The sequence below is a fragment of the Lissotriton helveticus genome, chromosome 3_1 (genome assembly GCF_964261635.1).
Source record: "Lissotriton helveticus chromosome 3_1, aLisHel1.1, whole genome shotgun sequence".
NCBI lineage: Eukaryota > Metazoa > Chordata > Amphibia > Caudata > Salamandridae > Lissotriton > Lissotriton helveticus.
In genome coordinates, this window is record NC_136061.1 from 1,336,868,914 (window position 1) to 1,336,894,015 (window position 25,102).

At 47.5% G+C, this 25,102-nt stretch overlaps 1 protein-coding gene across 1 annotated transcript in view; it reads left to right on the plus strand.

The window, feature by feature from the left end:
- The window catches only part of ETS1 (ETS proto-oncogene 1, transcription factor), a 418,514-nt gene that overhangs the window by 231,390 nt on the left and 162,022 nt on the right, over positions 1-25,102 (plus strand). Inside the window, exons 2-3 of the mRNA XM_078681989.1 lie at positions 14,571-14,690; positions 18,734-18,934. Coding sequence (XP_078538115.1) covers positions 14,571-14,690; positions 18,734-18,934 — 321 coding nt within the window. The remainder of the gene's footprint in view (positions 1-14,570; positions 14,691-18,733; positions 18,935-25,102) is intronic.

Consider the following 25,102-nt stretch of genomic DNA (forward strand, 5'->3'; position numbering starts at 1 on the left):
TTATCTTTCAGTTGCCTTTTTATTACTGGACATATAAACCTGTTTAGTGTTTAAGAGGGAGAAGTGTGATGACCTGCCTCCCTAGGTGTTCTGGTTCCATGTTGGAACCTAGAGTTTGGAACCATTTGACATCAATGTTCCTCTAACTTGTAAATTCCATAATTGTCAGTTGTTAGCTGACTGTTGGTTGGGGCTGAATAAATATTACCTACTGAACATAAACCTGTGGAAATCCTACATGTTACAAAGGCCTTTGCTCACAGGAGGTCAGAAACAAAGCCTGCAGAGGGTGTTTATACCCCCACCCACAGGATGACCTGCAGATAAGCATTCCAAGGCAGGGGAGCTTCAAAGAGCCCACCACCTTTGGTATTCTAATCTGGCTTCCCTCATAGGAGAGGATGCCGCCCCCTATCCAGAGCCATTTGGCACCTGGATAGACAAGAAAATTAGATAGTCAGGTAGGCGTGTCCACCTTCAGGCTAGTGCCACCCCTATATCCAGTATTTAGGGGAGCCTGCAGCCCCAGAAAAGTAGATCCTGCTGACCTACAAAGAAGAAGGACTCCGAAGAGCCATAAAAGCAAAGACTGAAGAACAGCAACTTACTTTGCAACAGCCCTGCTGGGGTGTCTGCTGCTCCTCATCAAATTGCACCAAAGTCATCTCGTCCTGCAAGCTGTCATACCTCCAAAACTCAAAGGCCTATCTGCCTCCAGTGAAGATTCAAGGACTCCAGTGGAGCATCCTGCTGGCACCACAAGAAGAACAGTGAGGACTCCGGGACCGCCAAAAACAACACACCAAGCACCATAGCACCTGAGCCCCCCAGCCTAAGATGAAGTGGGCCAATGGTGCCAGCATGGTTCCAAAACACTCAAAAGACAGAGTTGACTTTTGTTTCCCCCCTCGTGTACTATCCAACTCCACCTGCAACCGCTATGTGCAGGCCTCCCTCAACTGCGAGTGTTCCCAGACGAAGAAACCTGACACCTCAAAAAGGTGCAATACAGCGTTGGGCACCCAATGTTATCCAATGGGGTTCAGTCCAGTCACTCAGTGGCTGTAGGCAAGGACTGAGAGGTCAGTCTGACTGAACCAGTGGTCGAAGTGGACAGGATCAGCAGGGCACGGCGTGCCCCCACTTCTTAAATTCTAAAGATTCCGTTCCCCTACTTATTTATTTTGAAAATGTGTCCCAGGAGGCAAGAAACCGCCATCACCTATAAACAAAGGTTGGCGTGTCCACTTCTGAATTGCTGCTTCAGCTGCCCCCCTCTCTTTCCTTCTTCCCTCTCTTTCTGTCTAGCAGTTCCTCTATTACTGAAAACCATGACTTCAAGAAGGGGCTAACGCTCTCTTTCCTCTCCTTTTTTTTATTTGCTCCCCTGTGAAATGGATCTAAAAAAGAAAAACACTTTTGCTGGAAGTGTCGTTTTCTTTTGACATTTTAATTCCAAAGTGCAGCATCGGGAATAAAAGGTTAAAACTATGAAAAATAAATAAAAATAAGACAGAGCGGTACCAAACTGGCTAGATTGATTTTATTCACACCCAAACACATTAGCGCCACTTTTACAGAGTTTGCTAGAGGAGCGCTATTTTTGTTTTCTTGTGCTTGTTTTCCCCGGGCTTGGAACTGGTGAACCAATCCTGGAGGTACTGCAATGTGTGGATTGGAAAACAAAATGTGTACAGCAGCTCTGCGTCCAGGAATGTGGTCTTTTTACCATACAGCTTACGTTTTTTAGGGATATAAGCAATGGACAGGGCCCTGTAGTCATGTCCTTAACTTTTCAGGTAAAAGCACTCACTGACTTCTGAATAGTGAGTGTAAAAGCGTTAAGGTAACCATGTTGTTCCTGCTTACATTTCACATGGTTTGCTACATTTAGCATTCCCTATGAGTGCTTGCTTTTTCCAAGATGATGTTACTTTTTTTTTGATAGGCCGCATATTTCTCTTGTCTAGTGCCTAATTTAAATTGAGCCGCATCCAGGTGTTTATAGCCGACAAATATTGGGTTGTAGTTGAGGCAGTGCAAGTTTTTCTCAGTGGGGCAGTATGGTGTTCAGTGGGGGAGATGGTGTGGCACTATGGCCAAAGCTGCTGAATTTGGAACTGGGGAACCAGGTTCAGCCTTAATACCCAGTCAACCAGATCACTCTCCTAAGGGAGCACAATCCAATGCTAGACCTTAGAAGGCTTCGCAAGACCTTAGAAGCCCTGGTGTATTAGCACCAGGAGGTGGACCCTAGCATGATAAGTTTAAGTTAACCTTCAAGGCTTGTCCACCACAATACATACTGAAGTTCACCTCCAGTCTTGCGGTCAGGCATATGAAGCAGCACACCTTAGAACAACTGTGACTCTGTCATTGAGGTCACAGGACCCTTGAGAAGGGCCAGCTCTAGGGTGTTGCAACTGGTGTGAATGCATGGGGGGCTGACTTCGGGTGGAGGCATCATTTCTGCAAGTATATTATTGTTTTAAAAGCGCTTGCTGCCTCCTTCGTGGCCTCCAGCAATTTTCAGCACAACAATAAAAATGTCATGATGACTCTGGTGATTAATGTTCTTCCTCAAGAGATCGGAGTTTTGTCTAGTGGAAGTTTTGACTCATGGAAAGGTAGCTCAGAGGGTTAATGTGCGTGCTGCAAAGAACATGTACCATGCAGATCACAAAGTGCACATTATAAAAATAGGTCAGTGGGCTACTGCTTTTGTCAGAGAGATCCTTTTGTTACTTGCAGTTTGTAAGTTAAAATCCTAACATAGAACAGTGAGCTTTTAACTGTCTTCTAAGAGCTGCATACAAACTCCAAGGTATAAATTAGAGTGTTATGTTTTTTCCCCTAGTCTTTGATTATCCTAATGTTGCAACAGTGTTATTTTGGATAGAAATACATTCTGATTATTAAAGAGAACCCCAAACCATGGTATGTTTTAAATTATGAGTTTGTGTTTCTCCAAACCAATCAGTATTAAACTATACAGCCTACTAGTATGGTTGTCATGTGACTCCTACACCATGTTGTCCTAGTCTTATGTAACATTTTCTATACAATGATTTACACACATATTGATTGTCTCTGTGTAATGTGTGTGATGTAAAGTGCTCTGACACCCTACAATGATATGAGTGGCGCTGAAAGATGTTTCAAAGAGTGTTCTTTTGGATAGAAATCAATTCTGATTATTAAAGAGAACCCCCAACCATGGTATTATGTTTTAAATTATGAGTTTGTGTTTCTCCAGACCAATCACTATTAAACTATACATCCTACTAGTATGGTTGTCATGTGACTCCTACACCTTGCAGTCCTTTGTCTTATGTAACATTTTCTATACAGTGATTTATTAATTTATTTATGTATATATTTATTTCATATTGATTGTGTAATGTGTGTGATGTAAAGTGCTCTGACACCCTGCAATGGTATGAGTGGTGCTGCAAATCAAATAAAATGCAACTGAGAGAGAGTGTGGTTGTGGAGAGTTGAGGTGCACTGTTAAAGGGTGGTAGTGAGGGAATCCGTGGCAGAGGTGCTCATTGGGGGGCACCAACAAACATTAATGCACAGGGCGCCCCCAGTGCTGACGCCGGCACTGCCCTTGAGGCCAGTCTGCCTCACCCATAGGCAAATCCATTGGCCTTGTTTCAGCATTAGTAGCTGCAACTCACCATAGTTTGGCAATGCAGGAGTTGCACTCAAACCGAACTAAGTTCGCAAACTTTACAATCTCTCTGCTTCATTCACAAGCACTTTTAACATGTGCTGCCTGCTGTGGGGCCACAGGAATTAATTGTGCAGCAAAGGAGGACAAACGTATGCTGCAGTGTTGACTAAATTATGCATTAAAAAAAGGCTGCAACATAATGCAGTATCTTTTCTGATATTTTATTATTTTGACATGTGTACCCACGCTAACCGTCTCTGGAAAGATTTTGCTTTATTAGTACCAATGTAACATACACATGTAGCAGTGACAAAGGTGATCAGTCAACTTTTGCAATAGGCCATCATCTCCGCAGCAACACAAGTCACATTTTTTATTAACTTTTGATACGCTTGAGCTACAAACAATTTATTAGTTTAAATGAGGCAAATATGGCAGAGCCATAATTACATAGAAAACATTTGCAAACTAGGATATTTTGCCATTCATGTTTGAACTGCTGTTGTGGAAAAGGGGAGAAGTACTGATAACAGAAACTCCATGTCTCGGAGACAAATAGATTGTGCTTTCACATTTTGTCGTATTTAGGGCATTCTGTGATTAGAAGCATATCCCACTTTCTGAATGTATTTTAATGTAATTAACCCATTATAACCTTAAATAGCCATGTGTATCAATTGGTTGATTAAACTGGGCATTGAAATGCCAAAAAAATACTGAAAATTGGGATGGTTGCGCATTTTGGTCACACCTCTTTCTCCACCCACTGATCCAATTTTTGGGTTATTCCCGCCCTTTGATTCTCCACCCACAGTTCCCAAACTTTTTCCCCCCACTTCGACAACTGGACTGAACCAACCAGTGGGTTCAAGTCTTGCGATGTTTAGGGGACTTGAGGACACTGATGGCCCTCTTCTCCTCAGGCCGGGGCACAGGTTGCCCCGGCCTGAGGAGAAGAGGGCCAACAGTGTCTTCAAGTCCCCTAACATCGCAAGACTTGAACCCACTGGTTGGTTCAGTCAGACTGACCTCTCAGTCCCTGCCTGCAGCCACTGTGTGACTGGACCTATCCCCATTGAATAACATTGGGCGCCCAATGCTGTATTGCACCTCTGCACCCAGACGACCCAGTGCCACCCGGTGAGAAGTATTCCTGCGGCATTTGAGCTTGCCCCATACTCACCTTAAGTCCATGAGATTTGTCTCGTAAGTTGTTATACTCTACCTGCATGCTAGCCATACTTGTTTTTCCTTCCATCTGATAACATTGCACTGTTGACTTTTTAAACGTAAAAGTATTTCTCTTGCAAAAATGTGCGTGTCAGCTGTGGATATTGCCTACGTATGGCAGGAGACAATGTGCAAGAGGGTCAGTGATGCGGTCTCAGTTTGTAATTTGTGTACATACATGCAATATGACCATATTCTTTCGGGTGATGCAAAAAGAAACAGTGTTCACCATTATAGTATGCGATTTGGGTGCTCAATGCCAATGAAGATGGGAAGCATACACTGCAAAGCATGTGCAATAGAGTTGCCAAAGGGACAGATCCATGCCAGATTTTCAGGAATCCCACGGACTATGTAAATACATTTTATTTACAGTCATTGAATGTATACTTATTTTATGAGGCTGTCCTCAATATCTAACAAAGACCCACTCCCTTAAAACACAGTAACCAGGCTGCATGCACTTTGTTAGTCCCTCCTTATTCATTGTACCCAGGTAGAGACAACGTATAACGTGAAAGCCACGGATTATGGAGTTTAGCATTTCGAGGTCCTTGGCGCTTTTCGTTGTGAGGAACTTTCTTCTCGCCCAACCCCCGGCTCCCCCAAGCTGCCGTCCAGATCCTGTTTGCATCCACTGTAATTTCCTCGACCAGTAAAATCATTTATGCAGCTTGTAAATCTGAGCAGTGCGTGGAATGCGGGCCAGCAGCTCACCAGACTGCAACCTGATTTAACTCTTTATGTATCCTCATTAGAGGGTGAAAGCCGTTCTTTTCACAAGGAGCAACCAGCCTCTGAAGAGAGTGTACATATCTATGCACTAAATGCTTGTGCACCAAAGTGTCGAGTCAAGGGGACAAATTGTACGTTATGCACTGATTCACCGTGTCCTGATGATCCTAAATGATTTAATTACAAAATGTTAAATAGCCACCTTCTGTCAGTGAAACTGGCAGGGATGTAAGTGTATTTCTGAATGAGTTGTCAGAAATAGCCCCTTCCTCTGAGATGTTCCTCATTTTTTCCTGGCACCTACATTCCCGAGTTATGCAATAAACCCATTTATCCTTCATGACACAGTTGACCTTCAGAAGCACCCGTGGTCTGACAACCATTTCCTACTTACTGCTAATGGCTAGTGTAAGGGTACTCACCAGTGGAATCTACAACAAGCATTTGCAATGCAATAGGTCTCGCATTAGAAAAGTTTGCTCTATTGGTATTGTAAATGACAATTTTTTTATTGATGTGTTGGTTTTGAAAATAGCAAAATTAATAGTTTTGTCATTTACAATGACAATAGTTATAACTTTCGCAAATGTGACACCTGTATCATTTGTAATGCAATATGTGTTGTATTTACGTGACTTAGATGTATTGATATTACAAATAACAATGGCTTTTAATTTTTTTAATAATTAATACTTAAATAAAAGTTATTGTTATTTATAATGGCAATATCTGAAACTTTTGTGAATAACTTTTGTGAAGATTATGTTCAGTGTATTTTATTGTGACGAAAATCCAAGAACAGAAGTGAAATATTAACATCTTTTTGTGGCATTTGTAATAAAGCTTGAAACATTGAGAGAACATATTTGAACCAGTTGTTGTTGAATGGTTGCACAGATTGATGCTGTGGTGGCACTGAGTGATGTTGTGGTGGTGATGAGTCATGATGTGGCTTTCAGTGATGCTGTGGTAGCGCATAGTGATGTTGTGGTGCCCCTGAGTGATGCTGTGGTGGTGCTGAGTGATGCTGTGATGATGCGATAGATAGAGTGAGGGCGATAGATAGATAGAGAGATAGATAGAGTGGGTGCGATAGATAGATAGATAGATAGATAGATAGATATATAGATAGTTGTGTGTGTGGATGTGTGTGTGGTTGTGCATGGTTGTGTGTGGTTGTGTGTGGTTGTGTGTGGGGTTGTGTGTGTGATTGTGTGTGTTGTGTTTGGGGCTGTGAGTGTGGTTGTGTGTGTTGTGTTTGGGGTTGTGTGTGTGGTTGTGTGGTTGAGTGGTTGTGTGTGGTTGTGGGTGTGCTTATGGTTGTGTGCGTGTGGTTGTGTGTGTGTGTGTGTGGTTGTGTGTGTGTAGTTGTGTGGGGGTTGTGTGTGTGTGGGGTTGTATGTGTTTAGGGTTGTGTGTGGGGGGGCTGTGTGTGTGTGGGGTTGTATGTGTGTGGGGTTGTATGTGTGGAGGTGTTGTGTATATGTGTGGGGGGGTTGGGTGTGTGTGGGGGGTTGGGTGTGTGGGGGGGTTGGGTGTGTGTGGGAGTTGTGTGTGTGGAGTTATGTGTGTGTGGGCTTGAGTGTGTGTGTGGGGTTTTGTGTCCATCCGAGTGAATCTGGACATAGAAATGATTTTCAGTAAAGCAAGAACTTTTGGGTCATAAACCCACTCGCCAGCAGAGAGAGCCAAGTGAAGACCTCAGAGAAAAGATGTTCACATTCAGGTCAAAGAACACAAATTGCAATGTATTTATATGGCTTGGTTTTGGTATTTTTGCAGTTTGTGTGCGATCTAATGAAATATTGTTCCTTATCTCTGTTACCGATACTAGATTACAATCAGTGCTTTATTCGAGGGTTTGCATATAGCAATAATGAATGATTAATGCTGAAACCGACGGAGATGGTCTTTGGTAAAGACTCTCTAATTCGTAAATTTATTATCAAACAGGAAGAAAATTATACTTCGGAGCCTCACTGGTTAAATGTACTTCGTTATACGTGCAAAGTCATGTTACACCGGAGACACGTCATCCGGTACTTCAAGAGGGTGCTCGGAGTACAACAAGATGCCAAACATTTGACTTCTCTTTTTAAGGTCTGATGCCTTGATGTGAGAGCTCCTTCTAGGAAGACGCTGACATTGTACCTAGTAATGTACAACACTGTTCTATTGGCCTCTTAATAGAAAGTGGTGCTTCTAAAACCCTAGTGTGGACACAGACTAAACCCAAAACTGAAAAAATCTTAAGGAAAATTGGTACACGAGGAGGCTCCCCTTTTATTTCTAGAAGTGTACATGCGTAGGTTTGTTTTCAGAAAACACACTATTTTACTCTTGGGGTCAGAAGCTATGGTTGTGCTTCGAGGAAAGACAAAAATATTCCTTGTTGGTTAATAACAGTTAAATAGGGCCTGGGGAATGTGTATATTTCTCTTTTCTAAAAAGCTGTTGCATTCTCCAAGCTGTTTGGAATCTTTTTTTTTCTTCCTATCTACATGTGTTAAAATGACAAAATAGTGAAAAAACACTGCCAAACAAGGTAGCACTTAATTTGCCATCTTTTGGCATACAAGTTAGTTAACCCTACTGCAGAGTTTGTCCCTTCCCTGCCGTATTATCCCAGTGGCTCTGCCTATAATCCCACCCAGATGGGCCCTGGCATGGGGTGATTTTCTACAGGTCTGTCTTACCTTGAATCCGCCATCGCCCTTCTTGCAGCACAGGCAGGCCAACATGAGGAAGATAACAGCTAGGGCGCTTGACCACGGACCTCGGACCTGGGGAACTGGGTTTGAGTCTCGGTAATGACACTACACCTCCTGTGATTCAGGGCACATCACTTAATCTCCCCCTGCCTAACAAAAATGAATGTGTGTTCTCATGTAACGTAACTGGTGCTATGTAAAGCACTCTGATACCCAATTTGGGTCAAGTTTGCGCTATCTAAAACTCTGCAAAAATAAAAAGGTGAAGAGGCCAGAGAAGGAAACCGCCACCACGGCAAAGGAGGAGGACCAAGAGAGCACACTCAGAGGGGCGCCATCTGCAGGGCAGAGAGAGAAGAACAGCAGGGGTCAGACACAGGAGGCATTGACGAGAAGAGAAGCAGAGGACAGAGAAACAGGAAGGGACAGCTCTGCAAAGCCCTGGGAGAGGAACCCGGCTGTCACCTGCTGAACGTGTGGGGCTGTGACCCTGTGCCCTGGGTGGGCACTGACGTAGTGTCAGGCTCCTGAAAGCCCACACTAAACACCTGTCACTTGAAAATGTGCCTGGAAGTCCCTGTTGCAGTGCGCCTAAGCAATGTGCCTCGAGCCCACTTAACCCCCCCCACACACATTTTCCACACACTTTCATGTTGCCCTTGGGCGCTGTCACGCCATCTCAGTACTAGGTTGCGGTTGGAGGCCCAGTTTCGTGCTCTCGGCCTTTCCTCTGACTGAGGCCAGGGGGTTCAAGGACAGTGCAGGGTCGGGTGTGGTACCTGCGGGAGCTCGGGTGGGCAGAGTTGGGTGGGTTGGGTATTGTCTAGGCTGGTCAGGCGTGGCCATGCAGGAGTGCTAGGAGATGGCGTCTTAGGCGCTGTTTAAAGATGATGGAGGTGGTTGCGGGGCGCTGCCTATTTGCAGGTGGTTGATGGAGGTGTGGTGGAGGGCTTGGAGTGCCTGGGCTTGAGCCGCCGGACGTGGGGGTCAGGCATGGAGTTATTGAGGGTGGTCGAGGTGATGGGGGGCTGGGGATGTGCGGGCAGCTGCAGGGCTCATGGTTGGACCAGGCGCACGGGGAGAACACACCTCAGGTCGCGGTGCAGTCGGAGGCGCAGGGGGTCTCGGCCTCACACGGGCAAGGACCGGGGACCAGGGGTAAGAGCTGTCAGGCTTCGCAAAATGCACAATGGTGCTCAGCACTGAGCTTCCCCCCGGATGCCATCGGGGGGCCTCGCAGTGGATGGTGACAAAGGTTTTCGTAAAAGAGTGACTGGTGCAGTAGGCATCTTGTGGGATGGATCAGGGCTGCCAGGGTCAATAGCGCAGCATAAATAGTGGCCAAGGTGATGATAGCGATAACAGGGAGGGTGGGTGCGAAGTTTTGGATGGGTGGGTAGACTGGAAAGTTTGGACGTGGGGAAGGGCGTTCGGGAAGGGGGGCCGGTTTTGAGTGGTTGGTGGGCCAGTGGAGGGTTGCGGATGGGGGGCTCGGGAACACAGAGTGTGGCCTGGCAGGTCAGTGGGGGGCATGGTTGGGAGGGCTTATGCGGGTAGCTGCTGACGCGGATGGGAGGTGGCGGTGCGCAGGAGCAGTGGTTGCGGGAGGGGGCTAGTGCAGGATTGGGTGGGCGGCAGGCAGGGGCCTTTCATCCTTCTGGGGCCAGTCGGGACAGGGTTTTAGTTCTGCAGGTGCTGGGGAGTCATGGCGGGGGGTCGGGCACTGTTTGGAAGGGGGATTGCAGTGGAGGATGCGGGGATGGGTCATGGGGTGCTTCGCGGAGAAGTGCCCTCGGGGGAGGCACGGAGGGGGAATGGCCAGGGGGCCTGGAGTGGAGGGTGGGGATTGTCATTTATGGCAATAGAGGCCGCTTGGGAAACCGGTTCTGCATTGCACAGCGGGCTTGTGGATAGCCGTCTTTGGGTGAGACAGGCCGGGACTGGAAGCGATGGGTGGCAGTTGCGCAGCATGTCTGGTTCTAGGATGGCTATTAGGCATGGCCGATGAGAGGGTCAGCTGGGGGATCCACGGGCGCCCGGCTTCATTGCGGATTGGGATGGCCTGTTATGTGTTGCACGGTACCCTACTAGATGCGCTGCAATATGCCAGAGTGCGGGCGGGGGCTGGTTGTGTGAGTGGTAAGATTTAATTTGTGTAATTATTTACTTATGCGTGTTTATGTAGCGTAGACTTTACCCGAAGGAGTCAGAGCGCTTTGCAATAGGAACAGTAATGATACACAGGAGACAATTACAAGTGAACAAATTACAAAAGCCTAACATTAAGTTACAGGAGGCAAAAGTGACAATGGTGAGCAACAAAATACAAGCGGTAGCAAACGGTGTATTACATGAAGAAAAAGTTGCAGGAGGCAAAAGTGAAGGGGATTCTATCCCGGGCTACGGGGGGTTCAATGGAAGTGAAGGAAGGCTGGGTGGGGGGTCGGGAGCGCGTAGTGAGGGAAGGGATTTACGGAGGGCGGTTCCTCAGGGGGGGAAACGAGCCTCGGGGGCAGGGCTGGATATTCCTAGCACAAACACAGACACACTGACTAGAGGGAGAAGGCGCCAAAAGTGTGCCTGGGGCACCAATTAGATAGCTATGGAAGAGGTAGCAACGGGCGGATGGCAGGGCAAAGGAGGGAGGGGCTGGGTTGGGGGGAGGAGGCCGTCCAGGGGAAGGAATGTCTCGGATAAGGATAACAGGGTGGGGGGGAATGACCAGTTTGCCATTGCTTCTGTTAAGGTACAAATTAAATAAACTCAGTCTCTGGAAATTAAAGGTTGTGCTGCGTTGCCATGTTCGCTGTTAAGTTCTTAGTGCCAGCAAGCAGTTTTCAACGAGAGTCAGTGCAAGGATCACAACATTATTTAAAAAAAAAAATAATAATAATAATAATTTTAACTTTTGGAACCTCGCATACATGAAACACATTATTTTACGGGGCCACGAGCTGGTTGTGCCAGCCATAATAGGCAGAAGAAACCGTAAGATCCACTTCACTGGATTCGGAGCAAAAGTGAAGGCGACTTTTACTAAATTGTTCTTTCCTCGGATGGTGAGTAGTCTGAGACTATCCAGTCGAAACCAACAGTTTCAAGATGCCCAGCAACCCGTAACGTAACAGGCACAGCAGCTTTCCGAACTGACACTAAAAAAACTGGCCAAACAAAGGACGGCGTGTTTGAGTTCAGTTGATGAAAAATATATCGGAAGCTGTTGGACCATGAATGCGAAATGCAGTTCAGTTCTGCTGTGTTACAGCTCGGTTCCCGCTGTGGTGATTGATTGGCCTCATGGGGTAAGCCAGGGTGAGGGAGGGCTGTGGCTTTCCCATTTATCTTTGAAGGCCAGGATGTGCTCAGCAACGGGCAGTGGGTTCCGCAGGCGGGCAATTCTGGTCTGGACGGACTTGGCACTGCTCAGTACAGGGGAAATGGGCATTACAGAGTCCTCGTACCTTCCGTGGGAAAAAAAAGCACCTTCCCTGGAAGGAAGCGCATTACTAACAACAAGCTCTCGACATTGCGTGGTGGGGACGTGGGACCGGATCCCTTTGAAGTCAGGGTAGTATCGGACACAGTTGTGCTTCGGTGATTGCTCTCTAAAGCACGCTCACGTGACTCACAGACAAACAAGTTGCTGACAGCACAACTTGAAAACAGAGAGCCAACTCCTAACCACTATTTACCAGTAGTGTTTACTCTGAGAACCTCGGAGCTAAGGGCCAGATGTAGGTCGCCAATTACCGGTCGGTAACGGCCGAAATCGGCCGTTACCGACCGGTAATTGGTATTTGAGATGTAGGGGGCCGAATTTTACCGAATAAGTAAATTTACCGAATCTGTAAATTTACCGATTCGGTAAAATACCGAATCGGTATATATACCGATTCGGTAAATCCAGATGTACCTGGCACTTCAAAGAGTGCCACAGGCCCTTTAGGAGTCGGTATTTACCACCCAATCCTATTGGATGGTAAAATACCGAATTCCAGTGTACATGCACATCTGTGCATGTACACCTATGCCATGTGACACACAGACATGCCCTTAGGGCATGTATGTGTGCCACATGGCACACAAGCCTGCAATTGGGGTGCTACAGGGTGTCAAAGTGACACCCCGTTCCCCCTGCCAGGATTCGGTATTTACCGATTCGGTAAATACCGATTCGGTATTTCCCATTGATTCCTATGGGGTTCAAGGCCCATAGGAATCAATGGGAAATAGCGATTCGGTATTTAGCGAATCGGTAAATACCGAATCTTACAGATTCGGTAATTGAAAAAGAAAAATTACCTACATCTGCCTACTTCCAATTTACCTACTCTTAAATACCGAATCGGTATGATTCGGTATTTAAGAGTAGGTAAATCGGAATTACCTACATCTGGCCCTAAATGTTTAGTCGGTAAAATTGTGTAACAAGCTCTCGAAAGTAAGCCATATGTTCTACAACAAGCTCTCGGCATTGCATGGTGGGGGCGGGGGAGCTGCATTGCGTGGCGGGGGAGCGGCTTCCTTTGAAGTCTGATGCCGAGGCTCAGACAAATGGTGTGCGATGTGCGATGTGGCTGGCGATGTGCACGCGCCTGGCTCACATGCACTGACCCTAATCCGAAGTTTGTGTAGACTTTTGAAAGCCTTACTATAATCTCGCCAAACAAGCATTGCTGTAGGCGAGACCTAAAAAGTAAAGAGTTCTCTTGAAGCATTGCTGATCACTGAGCCCTGAAATCAGAGGTAGCAAGAGCAGTGTTGTAGGTGAGGTATCAAAAGCAAGCACTGCTATCCCTAGCTATGACCTATCAGACATCTACGCTGCTAACCCAAGGCACTCAGAGTTGTTCTGTTGAAAGCTCACTGCAGTGAATTAACACTCCATCCTCCCATCTCTTCCCCCTCTTGGTGCATCTTCAGGTCCTTTGCATTTCGTGTGAGGACATTGAAGAGAGAATACATTGGTGGAATGTAACTTATTCTGCCCACTAGCTGCGGCCATGTTGCTGAAGCAGGACGTCTTATTTTCATGATTCGAAGGCAACACATCACAGGATCAGCCTACAATGGAAATTATGTGGATGAGGAAATTGATTTTGATGCATGGTGCTTGTTTACATTCAACAGAAAAGCCTACCTCACTACTATTGCAAATCACATAAATATGCCCCCTGTACAAAGGACTAAATATTATGTGAACTGCAATTTTGATTCCTTTATTCGGATACATTATTTCTCTTTCTCAACCACTTTTTCTCTTCCAGCCTCACCCTTTCTCCATAACCAACCAACCTACCCACCACCACTTACCTCTCGTTAGTGTGCAAAAATCGCACAGTTTAGTTTCAAGTTCTAACCACACCCTGTTTACCTTAGAAAACATGAACAATGATCCTTCTTTTATAAAAGATTGCAGGATTTGAGAATATGTATGTAACTCTGGCCTTTTGGTATAGTCCACAACTCTCTAACATAGAGATATGCATAGGGTAGGTGTGTAGGGTAATTAACTGCTGATTTGTTTTTAATGTAATATTATTTACAAATTGTAAGTGTATGGATATGTACGTCAGTATTTTATGGAGCCTATAAATAATGTATGTATTTCTTCTGTATAGAAAAGCGTCCTGAAGAAGATGTCATCACTAAAGCACCAAAACGTCGGGTCGACTGTTTTTTTTTCTGTATATGAAATGTACATTGTGTTTTTTTTAAAAAATTATGGAGGCTAATCCCTCTTTTTTATAAGAAAACGTGATGTTTTTAAAGTAATGTTTTGTCTTGTTGATATATAGTACAGTGCTCTCCTGACGTATTTTGAATTGTGTCTTTGCTTTGATATATATCTTGTTTTGATTACACATCCACATAGGTGGTTAGAGTGATATTGTATATTTGTAGTAGGGACCATTATTGCTTTGTTATATCGCACTCTGTCCCAATTGTATTTGAGGGTATCTCCTTTTGTTTTTTGTCACCTTAGAAAACAAACAGATGGAAGATTCATGCGAGTGAGAATCCAGGGCTTTGTGCACACTCCTTGTCAATTGTATGTCGTTCTCTCTTTGCATACTACACAATAGTCCGAGAAGCCAGGAATCTGATAGTGTCAGGACTTCAAACAGATTTTCTTCAACTGTGACAATAAAAATGGTCTGAATTGTGCTGTTCAATTTTGAGTCTTTTACATTTTTAATTATTTCTCATTTCAGACATGGAATGTGCAGATGTGCCTCTTCTGACACCAAGTAGCAAAGAGATGATGTCTCAGGCATTGAAAGCCACCTTCAGTGGGTTCACAAAAGAGCAGGAGCGGCTTGGAATACCCATAGGTAAGCAGCAGCACCATGAGGGACCCCATGTTTCAAAACAACTCCAGGAATGGCAACAGCAACATTATTCATGGTCTTTGTGTTCGTTCAGTGTCATCAGGGCAAAGATAGATCAACACGGTATTGCTGTGCATTAATTCCGTATTATGAGCTGGAGAAAAATCAGCACGGCATTAGGAGTGCAGCAGCATCAGTGTCATAGAATGGTGTCATGGTGATAAATCAGAACAGCACTAATGAGTGCAGCACATGCAACACACATTTATGATTGCTCAGTTGTTATTCACCAATTAAAACAATCTTAATTGTGTAATGAACATTGTGCTTTTAGGCGCCTTACAAAAACACAATCAGATGGTAGCTCCTCTCGATACTATTGCTAAAGAGTTTACACACATAGTACTGATATGACCTTTACAGTACCCTAGATTTGCTTCCTACCTATGGCCCAAGTAATCTTGATGTCTAGCCCTTTATTCACTTCCAGTCTTCCCTTTTTGGTATATTTATTTTATTTATAAAGTTTTATATAGCGCAAACAAGATCCTGAAGGATAGCAGAGCACTTTACAATAGGATGGAAGGGAGGACATAAATGCAAAATTGCCATTAAGTAGAAGTAATAAAGACAAACAAAAACAGGATTAATCGCAGAATCCAGGACAATTGCACCATGGAGGGTAATGCAGTAAAACAGTTATAAGAGGGCCATGAAGGGGGTCACAGTATGCGGTAAAGAGGAGCATAACAAATGATGGTACAATGGACGTAGGAAACAGTGTCTTCGATCAGATGAGCCTAGCTCAATTAGGGTAAGAATTTATTCATAAGGAATCTTTTGGCTTCCAATTCGAATGCCGTAGTTGAGCAGATTCTTTATACTTCCGGTGGAAGAGAGTTCCATATCTTTGGGGCAGCGCCGGAGGAGGCTCTGTGACAAGTTCTCTTTTTGCTAAGGATGAGTGGTTTCAAGAGGAAAGAATTGGCGCTTCTTGAGGCTCTTGCACCACAAGATAGCTCAAGTTTTTGCGCACGGTACCTGGGAGTATTGAAGTGAAGGGCTTTGTGCGCCAGAACGGCAATCTTTAACTGAATTTGTGCTCCATAGGGCAACCATTTAAGAGATTTTAGGACTGGGGATATATGCTCATTTCATTTGGTGCCAGTAGCCAGTCTAGCCGCTGTGTTCAGTCATGCCCTTAGTGGAGCCAGGGTGTATTTGGGAAGGCCACGGAGGGTCGCCCTGTTGTAGTCAAGCCTCGGCAAGACAAGCACTTGGACCACCTGCTTGAAATCATTTTGTGGAAGGAAAGGTTTGATATTTCTGAGTGTACTCATCAAGTGGTTTTCTCCCTTACACACCTTACTGATATGATTTTTCATATTTAGGTGCTTGTCCATGGTGACTCCGAGCGATTTGGCTGAGTCTATGATGAGAGGAGTGCAGTTGAAGACAATGAGGTTACTCAGCTACAGGTCTAGCTTGGGGATGTGGTTGGGAGGGGAGATGAGCAGGAATTCCGTTTTGGAGGTGTTGAGCAGGAGATGGTTCTCAATTAATTATTCCTCTCCTCCAGTTATTGATTACATGCCATGCATATGTATTTTGAGCGTTTTCCAACACGGTCCCTTGTGTAGGTCTTCCTAACTCCCATTTTGTTGTATTTTCCTCCCTCCTTTCATAGGCAATTAAGGCTACCCTTAGGCATATATCATGTCCTGATGATGATCCGCACGACCTAGGAAGCGGATCGAAACGCCGTCGACACCCTTCAAACACCTTATACTCACTAAAGATGTGTACTAGATGTGTAAAGGTGTTTTTGTTTATTGTTGTTCTACTTTGATATTATCAAAACTAGAAGTGCAACTAACCCTGGGCTTTTGCCTAAAAAGCCCCTTGTTTTGTTTTTATGTGTCTATACCACTGTGCGATCAGTGGGGTTCAGGCTTGTGCCCTGCCCTGTGTATTACTGTAAAAATTGTTCTTGCTATTTGATTCAAAAGTAAAACATAAGACCTCTTTCCGGCTGGATAGGTCTAAACCAATATAGTCACGATCCTGTCTATATTTTATTGTTCTTCAACCTTTTCACTCCAGAGGACCACTGTTGTCTAAAAGTAACTGATCCCAAGGTCCTTGGCTGACTTGTTTGGGTTCCCTTGTTGTCGCCACACAAGTCTGAGTCTTGGGCAAGGTGTGGATGGAGTGAGGGGAAAGCAAGTGGAGAAGGGGGATCTCGGTGTAAGCCAGCGGGTTCCACTTTGGAGGTGACTAGTTCTTGGGGAGGAAGTTGACCATTTGGGACCAGAGGGGTTCCATATCCTTTTAATGGTGAGGTTGGAGCATTTGTAAAGGGGGTGTGATCAATGAACTGAGGGTTAGGTACATTCCAAACCGGAATGGGTGGGATTGACAGATCATGAGTGGGGTGGGCGTTTGCCCTGATTCCAAACTGGTTATATATTGTCAAGCCGGGTTCCACCTCATAGCTCACTGACAAACAAGACCTTTAAAGAGGGTCTCCAAATGGTGAGACAGCATTTCTATCCATCACGCCAAATTCTACGAAACTACTTTCCATTTTCTAGGGCTCTGAGAAATGTGCAGTTGACAATGGTGGTCAAATGTCACTGCTTAACAGGTTATTACTACTGTGTGGTATTGAGCAGTCCATGGCTGTCAACACCAAGGTTCATGGTTATGAAATACAGGTTTTATATGGGAGCAGCATAGTATGAGTTTATTTCAGGTTTTCGCTAATAAACCCTCATCCTTGAGTTCATGGAGCTTGCTTCTTGACTGCAGACATATCAGCTCTAGCTACAGGTGAAAGGTCTTCAGAAGGAACACTGCATTGCGCACTGGTACTTCAAAGCCCACTGGCCCTTCAAAGCCAAATATTTTCCTTGAAAAATTAAAGGTACCAGGTCATACGACCTGGAGATGGGTGCGGTTTTCATTTTATTTTTAGATTTGCATGCTCCTATAAACACAACCTGAATGTTTAGCTTTGGTTAGAGAGCCAGAAAGGTGCCTGGGTACTCATTACGTTTAAAAATGAGACGATCCAACCATTTCTCTAGCATCGCCTACATCAGTGACCAAATTTGGAACCTAATTTATATTTCTGCAGGCCTAGTAACTCCGTCAGGGTGACGGAGTAAATTACTCCATCGCTCTGATGGAGTCCTCACCTGCCAAATTGAGAAATGTCTGTAGTCCCAGCGGACATTCTTAGCATTGGCAGGAACCATCACAGCGGTTGCTGTCAATGAACTGTAAGTTCAACGGATACCTCTGTAAACATGACTGAGCCACACATTAAACCTCCATTTTTTATTTATTTTCAAACAAAATCCCAAAGCAGAATTTTCTTTTGAAAATAAACAAAACCAATGCCCCCCTCGCTGTGGGAGTTTTGCTCCCATGACGAGGGGGGCATTAAGCTCTGCTCCTTACCTATTACCTCCAGGCTTTTCTTGGCAGTGATGGGCATTGCATATCAGCTGTATTTCTGTCCATCTAAATTGGGGTGGTGGACATGCAGCCCAAATTCCAACGGCCCTTACTCCGTCGGTCCATCAGACAAGTTTGACCATGACGGAGACAAACTATGGTTCACCTGAATCTAAGTAGGGCGTGCGGATCATAATTTTGGCAGAGAGGGAACTCCATTGTTGTTGTGATGGAGCTTCCTCTCCACCAAAATTTAAATCAGTCCCTTGGTCTTTCTGGTATTGTATGTCAGAATATCGCTATCAAAAATATCCACTGACATATTGTGTCCTATTGTTTAGAAAAATATCATCTGACATGATTTAGATCCTCTATCATTAACTCCAATGGACGTATATTTTTTAAAACGATATTTAGGACACAATATTTATGTAGAACAATATTCTAGTACCATACCCTGTGGGTGATTCCAGAAGTCGATTAACCACTTTAGAAGGCAGTTCCCCACCTTCCGAATTTGTACAGAGATCAGTTTCAAGTGAAATCTGTAATAACCATTTGAACCTTTCCTCTTCCATTCTCAGACCCACGTGAGTGGACAGACGCCCACGTCAGGGACTGGGTCATGTGGGCTGTCAATGAGTTTACCCTAAAAGGTGTGGATTTCCAGAAGTTCCGCATGAATGGTGCATCGCTCTGTGCCCTGGGCAAAGAATGCTTTTTGGAGCTTGCTCCAGATTTCGTCGGGGACATTCTATGGGAGCATTTGGAAATCTTGCAGAAAGGTAATGATGCTATGCCCTCCTGCTGTCCACTAAATGAAAGCCCTCAGGCAATGTGTTGTAAATAAGGCAATGGGCTCAGCATTATGTATGTTTGTATTTGTATCATTTGCAGTGTTCTATCACCCTTACAGGCACCAACACACTATCCATCCTGAAAAATGCATCTTCCCTGGTTATTTTATTCAAATAAACAGAAAGATTTTAATTTTTACAGTGAACTTATTGTAAGTTCTTCGGATATGTCTAGCGAAATGAAGTTTGTTATGTTGAAAGTTATCAGAAGTTCTAACTCTTGGCTAATCTGGGCAGTATAGGCAAACCGAGTGGAAACAAACTATTTCTCAAAAATCTAAGTATATTCGCCAGATTAAAGCCACAACATCCTTTTCAGAGAAGTTTTAAACGTGTTTCAAAAGTGGTTCTCCGATTTTATCTCACCTCTAATACAAGACTACTTGAGCAAGTGAGATAGTTCAGGAAGTTGAGTACCTGGTTGAAACATAAGTTAGTATATTGAAGAAGACCATTTATAATCATAACAGATCCTGCTGCTGTTTAGGGCAGATTTGGGCTATGCTATCATACACTGGTCATTAAAATCATAAGAGGAACACGTATTATATTCGCTTTTATTTTACAATATCTTTTAGTGGGAGGCAACAGTGACTTGCAAATGGTTCCTACAGACTTTGAAGCACAGGACCGCCATTTTGAATTTTGGGGGGGGCGATTTCATCCTCTGGCAATCCCCTGACTGTGATGAGACGCCCTGCCAGTGTCCTAAGGTATTACCCACCCACTGCCTCAGCGGTCTTGCCAGCTTGTCTACCCTGAGCCTCCGGTTGCTGAAGAAGCGAAGTGAGCGCCCTGTTCCCCTCCCCCACCCATACGCAAGGCAAAATGGTGGCCCCCAATGTGTCCCAGCTCACCTGCAGGGCGCCAGGGACGCCAAGGGTGTTCTTTGTTGCCGTTCTTAACAACGAATGGGCGCCCCATCCCTGCAAACCTCCGCCGCTCCTGACACACTCCATATGGAACAGGGTCCAAGGATGCCTGACCCTATCATGGCCGAAAATGATGACTTCTTCCCCCCCCTGCTGAACTTTGACTTACTCTGCCCGTCCAGGACTGCGCCTACCCTTATGTGAACATCTGCAATTCTTTCTTTTCTTCCCGCTCTACTCAATCAATCAATCAATCAATCAAGCATTTATATAGCGCACTACTCACCCGGAGGGTCTCAAGGCGCTGGGGGGAGGGGGGTCCGCTACTGCTCGAACAGCCAGGTCTTGAGCTGCTTCCTGAAGGCGAGGTGGTCCTGGGTCAGGCGGTGGTGAGTCGGAAGGGAGTTCCAAGTCTTGGCGGCCAGGTAGGAGAAGGACCTTCCTCCTGTGGTGGCTCTTCGGATGCGGGGGACGGCGGCGAGGGCGTGGCTGGTCGATCGAAGCTGGCGCTTGGGAGCGTAGAAGTTGAGGCGGCTGTTGAGGTATCCTGGGCATTGGTTGTGTAGGGCTTTGTGTGCGTGGGTGAGGAGCCGGAAGGTGATTCTCTTGTTGACCGGGAGCCAGTGTAGGTCTTTCAGGTGTCCGGAGATGTGGCTGCGGCGGGGGATGTCCAGGATGAGTCGTGCTGAGGTGTTCTGGATCCGCTGGAGTCTCTTCTGGAGTTTGGCGGTGGTTCCGGCGTAGAGGGAGTTGCCGTAGTCCAGACGGCTGGTGACGAGGGCCTGGGTGACCGTCTTCCTGGTCTCGGTGGGGATCCATCGGAAGATCTTACGTGGCATGCGCAGGATGTTGAAGCACGACGAGGAGACGGCGTTGACTTGTCTGGTCATGGAGAGGGAGGAGTCCAGGATGAAGCCCAGGTTGCGAGCGTGGTCTGTGGGTTTGGGTGCGCTGCCCAGGGCGGGGGGCCACCAGGAGTCGTCCCAGGCGGAGGGTGATGATCCCAGGATGAGGACTTCCGTCTTGTCCGAGTTCAGTTTCAGGCGGCTGTTCGACATCCATTTGGCTACGTCTGTCATCCCTTCGTGCAGGTTGGCTCTGGCGGTGGCGGGGTCGTTGGTGAGGGAGAGGATCAGCTGGGTGTCGTCGGCGTAGGAGATGATGTTGAGGTTGTGCTGGCGTGCGATGGCTGCGAGGGGGCTCCTGTAGACGTTGAAGAGTGTTGGGCTGAGCGAGGAGCCTTGAGGAACGCCACAGATGACTTTGGTGGCCTCCGATCTGAACGGGGGGAGGCGGACTCTCTGTGTCCTTCCGGCGAGGAAGGAGATGATCCACTCCAGTGCCTTCTCCTGGATTCCGACGTTGCTGAGGCGCTGCACTAGGGTACGGTGGCAGACAGTGTCGAAGGCCGCGGAGAGGTCCAGGAGGATGAGGGCCGCTGTTTCTCCGTTGTCGAGCAGGGCTCGGATGTTATCGGTGGCTGCGATCAGGGCGGTCTCGGTGCTGTGGTTGGCCCGAAAGCCAGACTGCGAGAGGTCGAGGGAGCCGTGCGTCTCGAGGAAGGCGGCCAGTTGCTTGTTGACGGTCTTCTCGATGACTTTTGCCGGAAACGGGAGCAGCGAGATGGGGCGGTAGTTCTTGAGGTCGGTGGGGTCGGCTGATGGTTTCTTAAGTAGAGCGCTGAGTTGGGCGTGCTTCCAGCTCTCCGGGAAAGTGGCGGTGTCGAAGGAGGTGTAGATGATGCAGGTGGGGTGCGATGACAGCGTCGGCCTTGTTGAAGACGTGGTGAGGGCAGGGGTCGGTCGGAGAGCCGGAGTGGATGGAGTTCATCGTGCGGATGGTGTCTTCGGTGCTGATCGGGGTCCAGGCGCGGAGGGTGGTGGTGGGGAGCGGTGGTTCGGTCGTGGCGTGCGTCGGTTGAGTGCTGAAGCTGTTGTGTATGTCCGCGATCTTGTTGTGGAAGTAGGAGGCGAGGGAGTTGCAGAGGTCTTGCGAAGGGGTGATGTCGTTGTTTCCGGCGTTGGGGTTGGAGAGCTCTTTCACGATGTTGAAGAGTTCCTTGCTGTTGTGTGCGTTGTTGTCCAGTCGTTCCTTGAATGCGGTTTTCTTGGTGGCGTGGATCAGTTGGTGGTGTTTTCGGGTGGCGAGCTTGAGGGCAGTCATGTTGTCCGGTGTTGGGTCTCTGCGCCAGGTTTTCTCGAGTGCTCTGCAGTTCTTCTTGGAGCTCTTGAGTTCGTCGTTAAACCATGGGGCTTTCTTGCTGCCGGGTCTGCTCGGCGGGGTCGTCAGAGGGGCGAGGTCGTCTGCGCAGTCGCTGATCCATTTTGTGAGGTTGGTGGCCGCTTGGCTGGGGTTCGTTGTGCTGGTGGGAGGGTTCTTGTTCAGGGAAGTAGCGAGCTGGTCTGCAGTGATCTTGTTCCAGCTTCTGCGGGGGACCTGTTGCTGGTGATGGTGGAACGTGGTCCTTCTGAAGCTGAAGTGGACACAGCTGTGGTCCGTCCAGTGGAGTCCCGTGGCGTGGCTGAAGGCGATGTCCTTGCTGGAAGAGAAGACCGGGTCGAGTGTGTGCCCGGCGTAGTGGGTGGGGGTGGTCACCAGTTGCTTGAGTCCGAGGTTGGCGAGGTTGTCCAGCAGGGTGGTGGTGTTGCGGTCGTTGTTGTTCTCCAGGTGGAAGTTGAGGTCCCCGAGGAGGATGTAGTCGGCGGAGGGGAGGGCGTGTGGGCTGATGAAGTCGGCGATGTCTTCGCTGAATTGTGTGCGTGGTCCCGGAGGTCTGTAGATGAGGGTGCCTCTGAGGGTGGTCTTGGGGTTGACGTGGATCTGGAAGTGCAGGTGTTCGGCGGGTGCGAGGGTGTCGTCGGTGTTGGTCGTGATGCGGATGGTGTTCCTGTGGATGATGGCGATGCCTCCTCCTGTCTGGTTGATGCGGTCCCTCCGGATGATCTTGTAGCCGTCCGGGATGGCGATGTCGGGCGCTGAGGAGGCGTTCATCCAGGTTTCCGTGAGGAAGGCGACGTCTGGGGCTGTGGTGTCGAGCAGGTTCCAGAGCTCGACGGCGTGTCTGTGGACAGAGCGGGTGTTGAGCAGGATGCACTTCAGGTGGGTGCAGCTGGAGTTCGGTTTGGTGGGTGCTGGTGTGGCGTGGATCCGGTTGCAGGTGAACTTGCAGGAGTGGCAGCTGAAGGGTCCGTGGGTGCGTCTCGGTGTGGCTCGGTAGCAGCCCGGGGTTCGGCCGGTGTTGAGTGCGTTGAGTTCGGTGGCGTCGTATGTCCGTCGGGTTGGCTTCCATCGGTGGGGGCCAGGGGTCCTGGCACTGGGCGCGGTCCAGGCGCGGACGGGCGCAGACGGGCTTACCTTTGGCGCGCCCGCTGCGCGTGCACGCTGCGCGTGCGCGTGGACTCCGCCATAAATGGCGTAGTGGGGGGGTGGAGCGAGGGAGGGGCAGCTGGGAGGCGGTAGCGGGGAGGTGAATGAGGGTCGGGCAAAGGAGGGGGGCGTGCCGCAGGGGGGCAGCGGCGGGGAGGGAGGGAAGAGAACGGCGGGAGGAGGAGGGGTGGTGGGAAAAAGAGGCGGGAAAAGCGGCGGAGCGGCGAGGGGGGAGGCCTGAGGGCTGACCCTAGCAGGCGGCGGCCAGGAGGCAGGGGCAGGGGTTAGACCGGCAGCAGGGTGACCTGGCCCCCGGGGACCGTGCTATGGCAGGGTCGGGGGTCAGGCAGCCGGCAGCAGGGGGACCTGGCACGCGGAACGTGCGAGGCAGGGGCTGGAGGCAGGCAGCAGGGGGACCAGGCAGGCAGCGGGAGGACCTGGCCGGCAGGCGGCAGGTAGAGGGAGGACCTGGCACACGGGGACCGTGCGGCAGGTGGAGCGACCACTTTCCTGCTACTGACCTCTGTCCTCACCTTGTCCTGGCCCTAGTCCCCACCCTGCTTACCCGTGAATTTTCCCTTGTCATTTAAGATCTAGCTATTTTGCCTGATGCCCGATGGAGCTACCTGGTTTAGCTATAGGGGAGAAAGGTCGGGGATTCCCTCCTTGGACGTCACCTACCCAGTCGATCTTTAGCCAGACTTCCTTTCATCTCTCCTGTCATCTCTTCCCGCATATTCCCTCTATCTATGTCTCACCTTCTCTCCTCTCTCAATGTTTTGAGACTGAACTATTTTGTCTGATGCCCGATGGAGCTACCAGGTTTAGCTATAGGGGAGATGGGCCGTGGACTCCCTCCTTGGTCGTCACCTATCCAGTCAGCCTTTAGACAGACTTCTGTTCGTCTCTCCTTGTTGTATATCCCCTTTCCTCCCTTTTCTCACCCTCCCCTCTACCCTCCATTATTTTGCCCTCCATGTTCTTTTAATGTTTCCCTTGAGACCTAGCTATTTGGCCAAAGCCCAGTGGAGCTACCTGATACCTATAGAGGAGATGGGTTTTGGGACTCCCCCTCATCCGTCACCTACCCAGCCAACTTTGGGCAGACCTTCCTTCGTCTTTCTGCTGTATCTCCCCCCCACCCCTTTACCCTTACCCCTTCTCCTCTACACTCCACTTATCTCGTTCTCTATGCTCTTGTAACTGTTTTTCTAGCACCTGTTGTAAATTGAAACTGATGTAATCTTGTAATTTTGTTTAACCTCATGTAAAGCGCTCTGATACCTCCGGGTCTAGCCAGCGCTATATAAAACTCTTTAAATAAAATTAAATAAAATAATTCCTCTCCGAAGTACATTTGCAATGCAAGAACACCTCTGTAATGCCTCAGGAAGTTCATCAGAAGAGGGTTTGTTGTGGAATATAAGGTGCACACCTTTTTTCAATTAACATATGTATTTAGGAAATACTATCATCCAAGCAGGAATTAGACCTGGAATAAGCCTTTGTGGGGAGACTGAGTTGATCTAGTTAAGAGGCCCATTTTCTGAAATCATTTTGGGCTACCACAGCTTGTTAGATTCTCCTCACTGAAAGTTAAGGCATGCTCGGAACATATAAGTCGGTTTCTTAACACAATATGCAACAATTCATGTAGCCACAGTATCCTTTTTATTGGCATGAAAGATCTTTTTTTAAACAAGTGTTAGACATGGGAGTCTCTGATTGGCAGGGGTATGCACCCTTGACCAAGCAGGGACCATCACTCTATTTAGGGTGAGGCCTAGACCGTCCTCATGGGCCCTGTACTCGCCCTCTGGTAGCTTGCCGTAGAGCAGAAAGGCTTATCCTGAGAGGC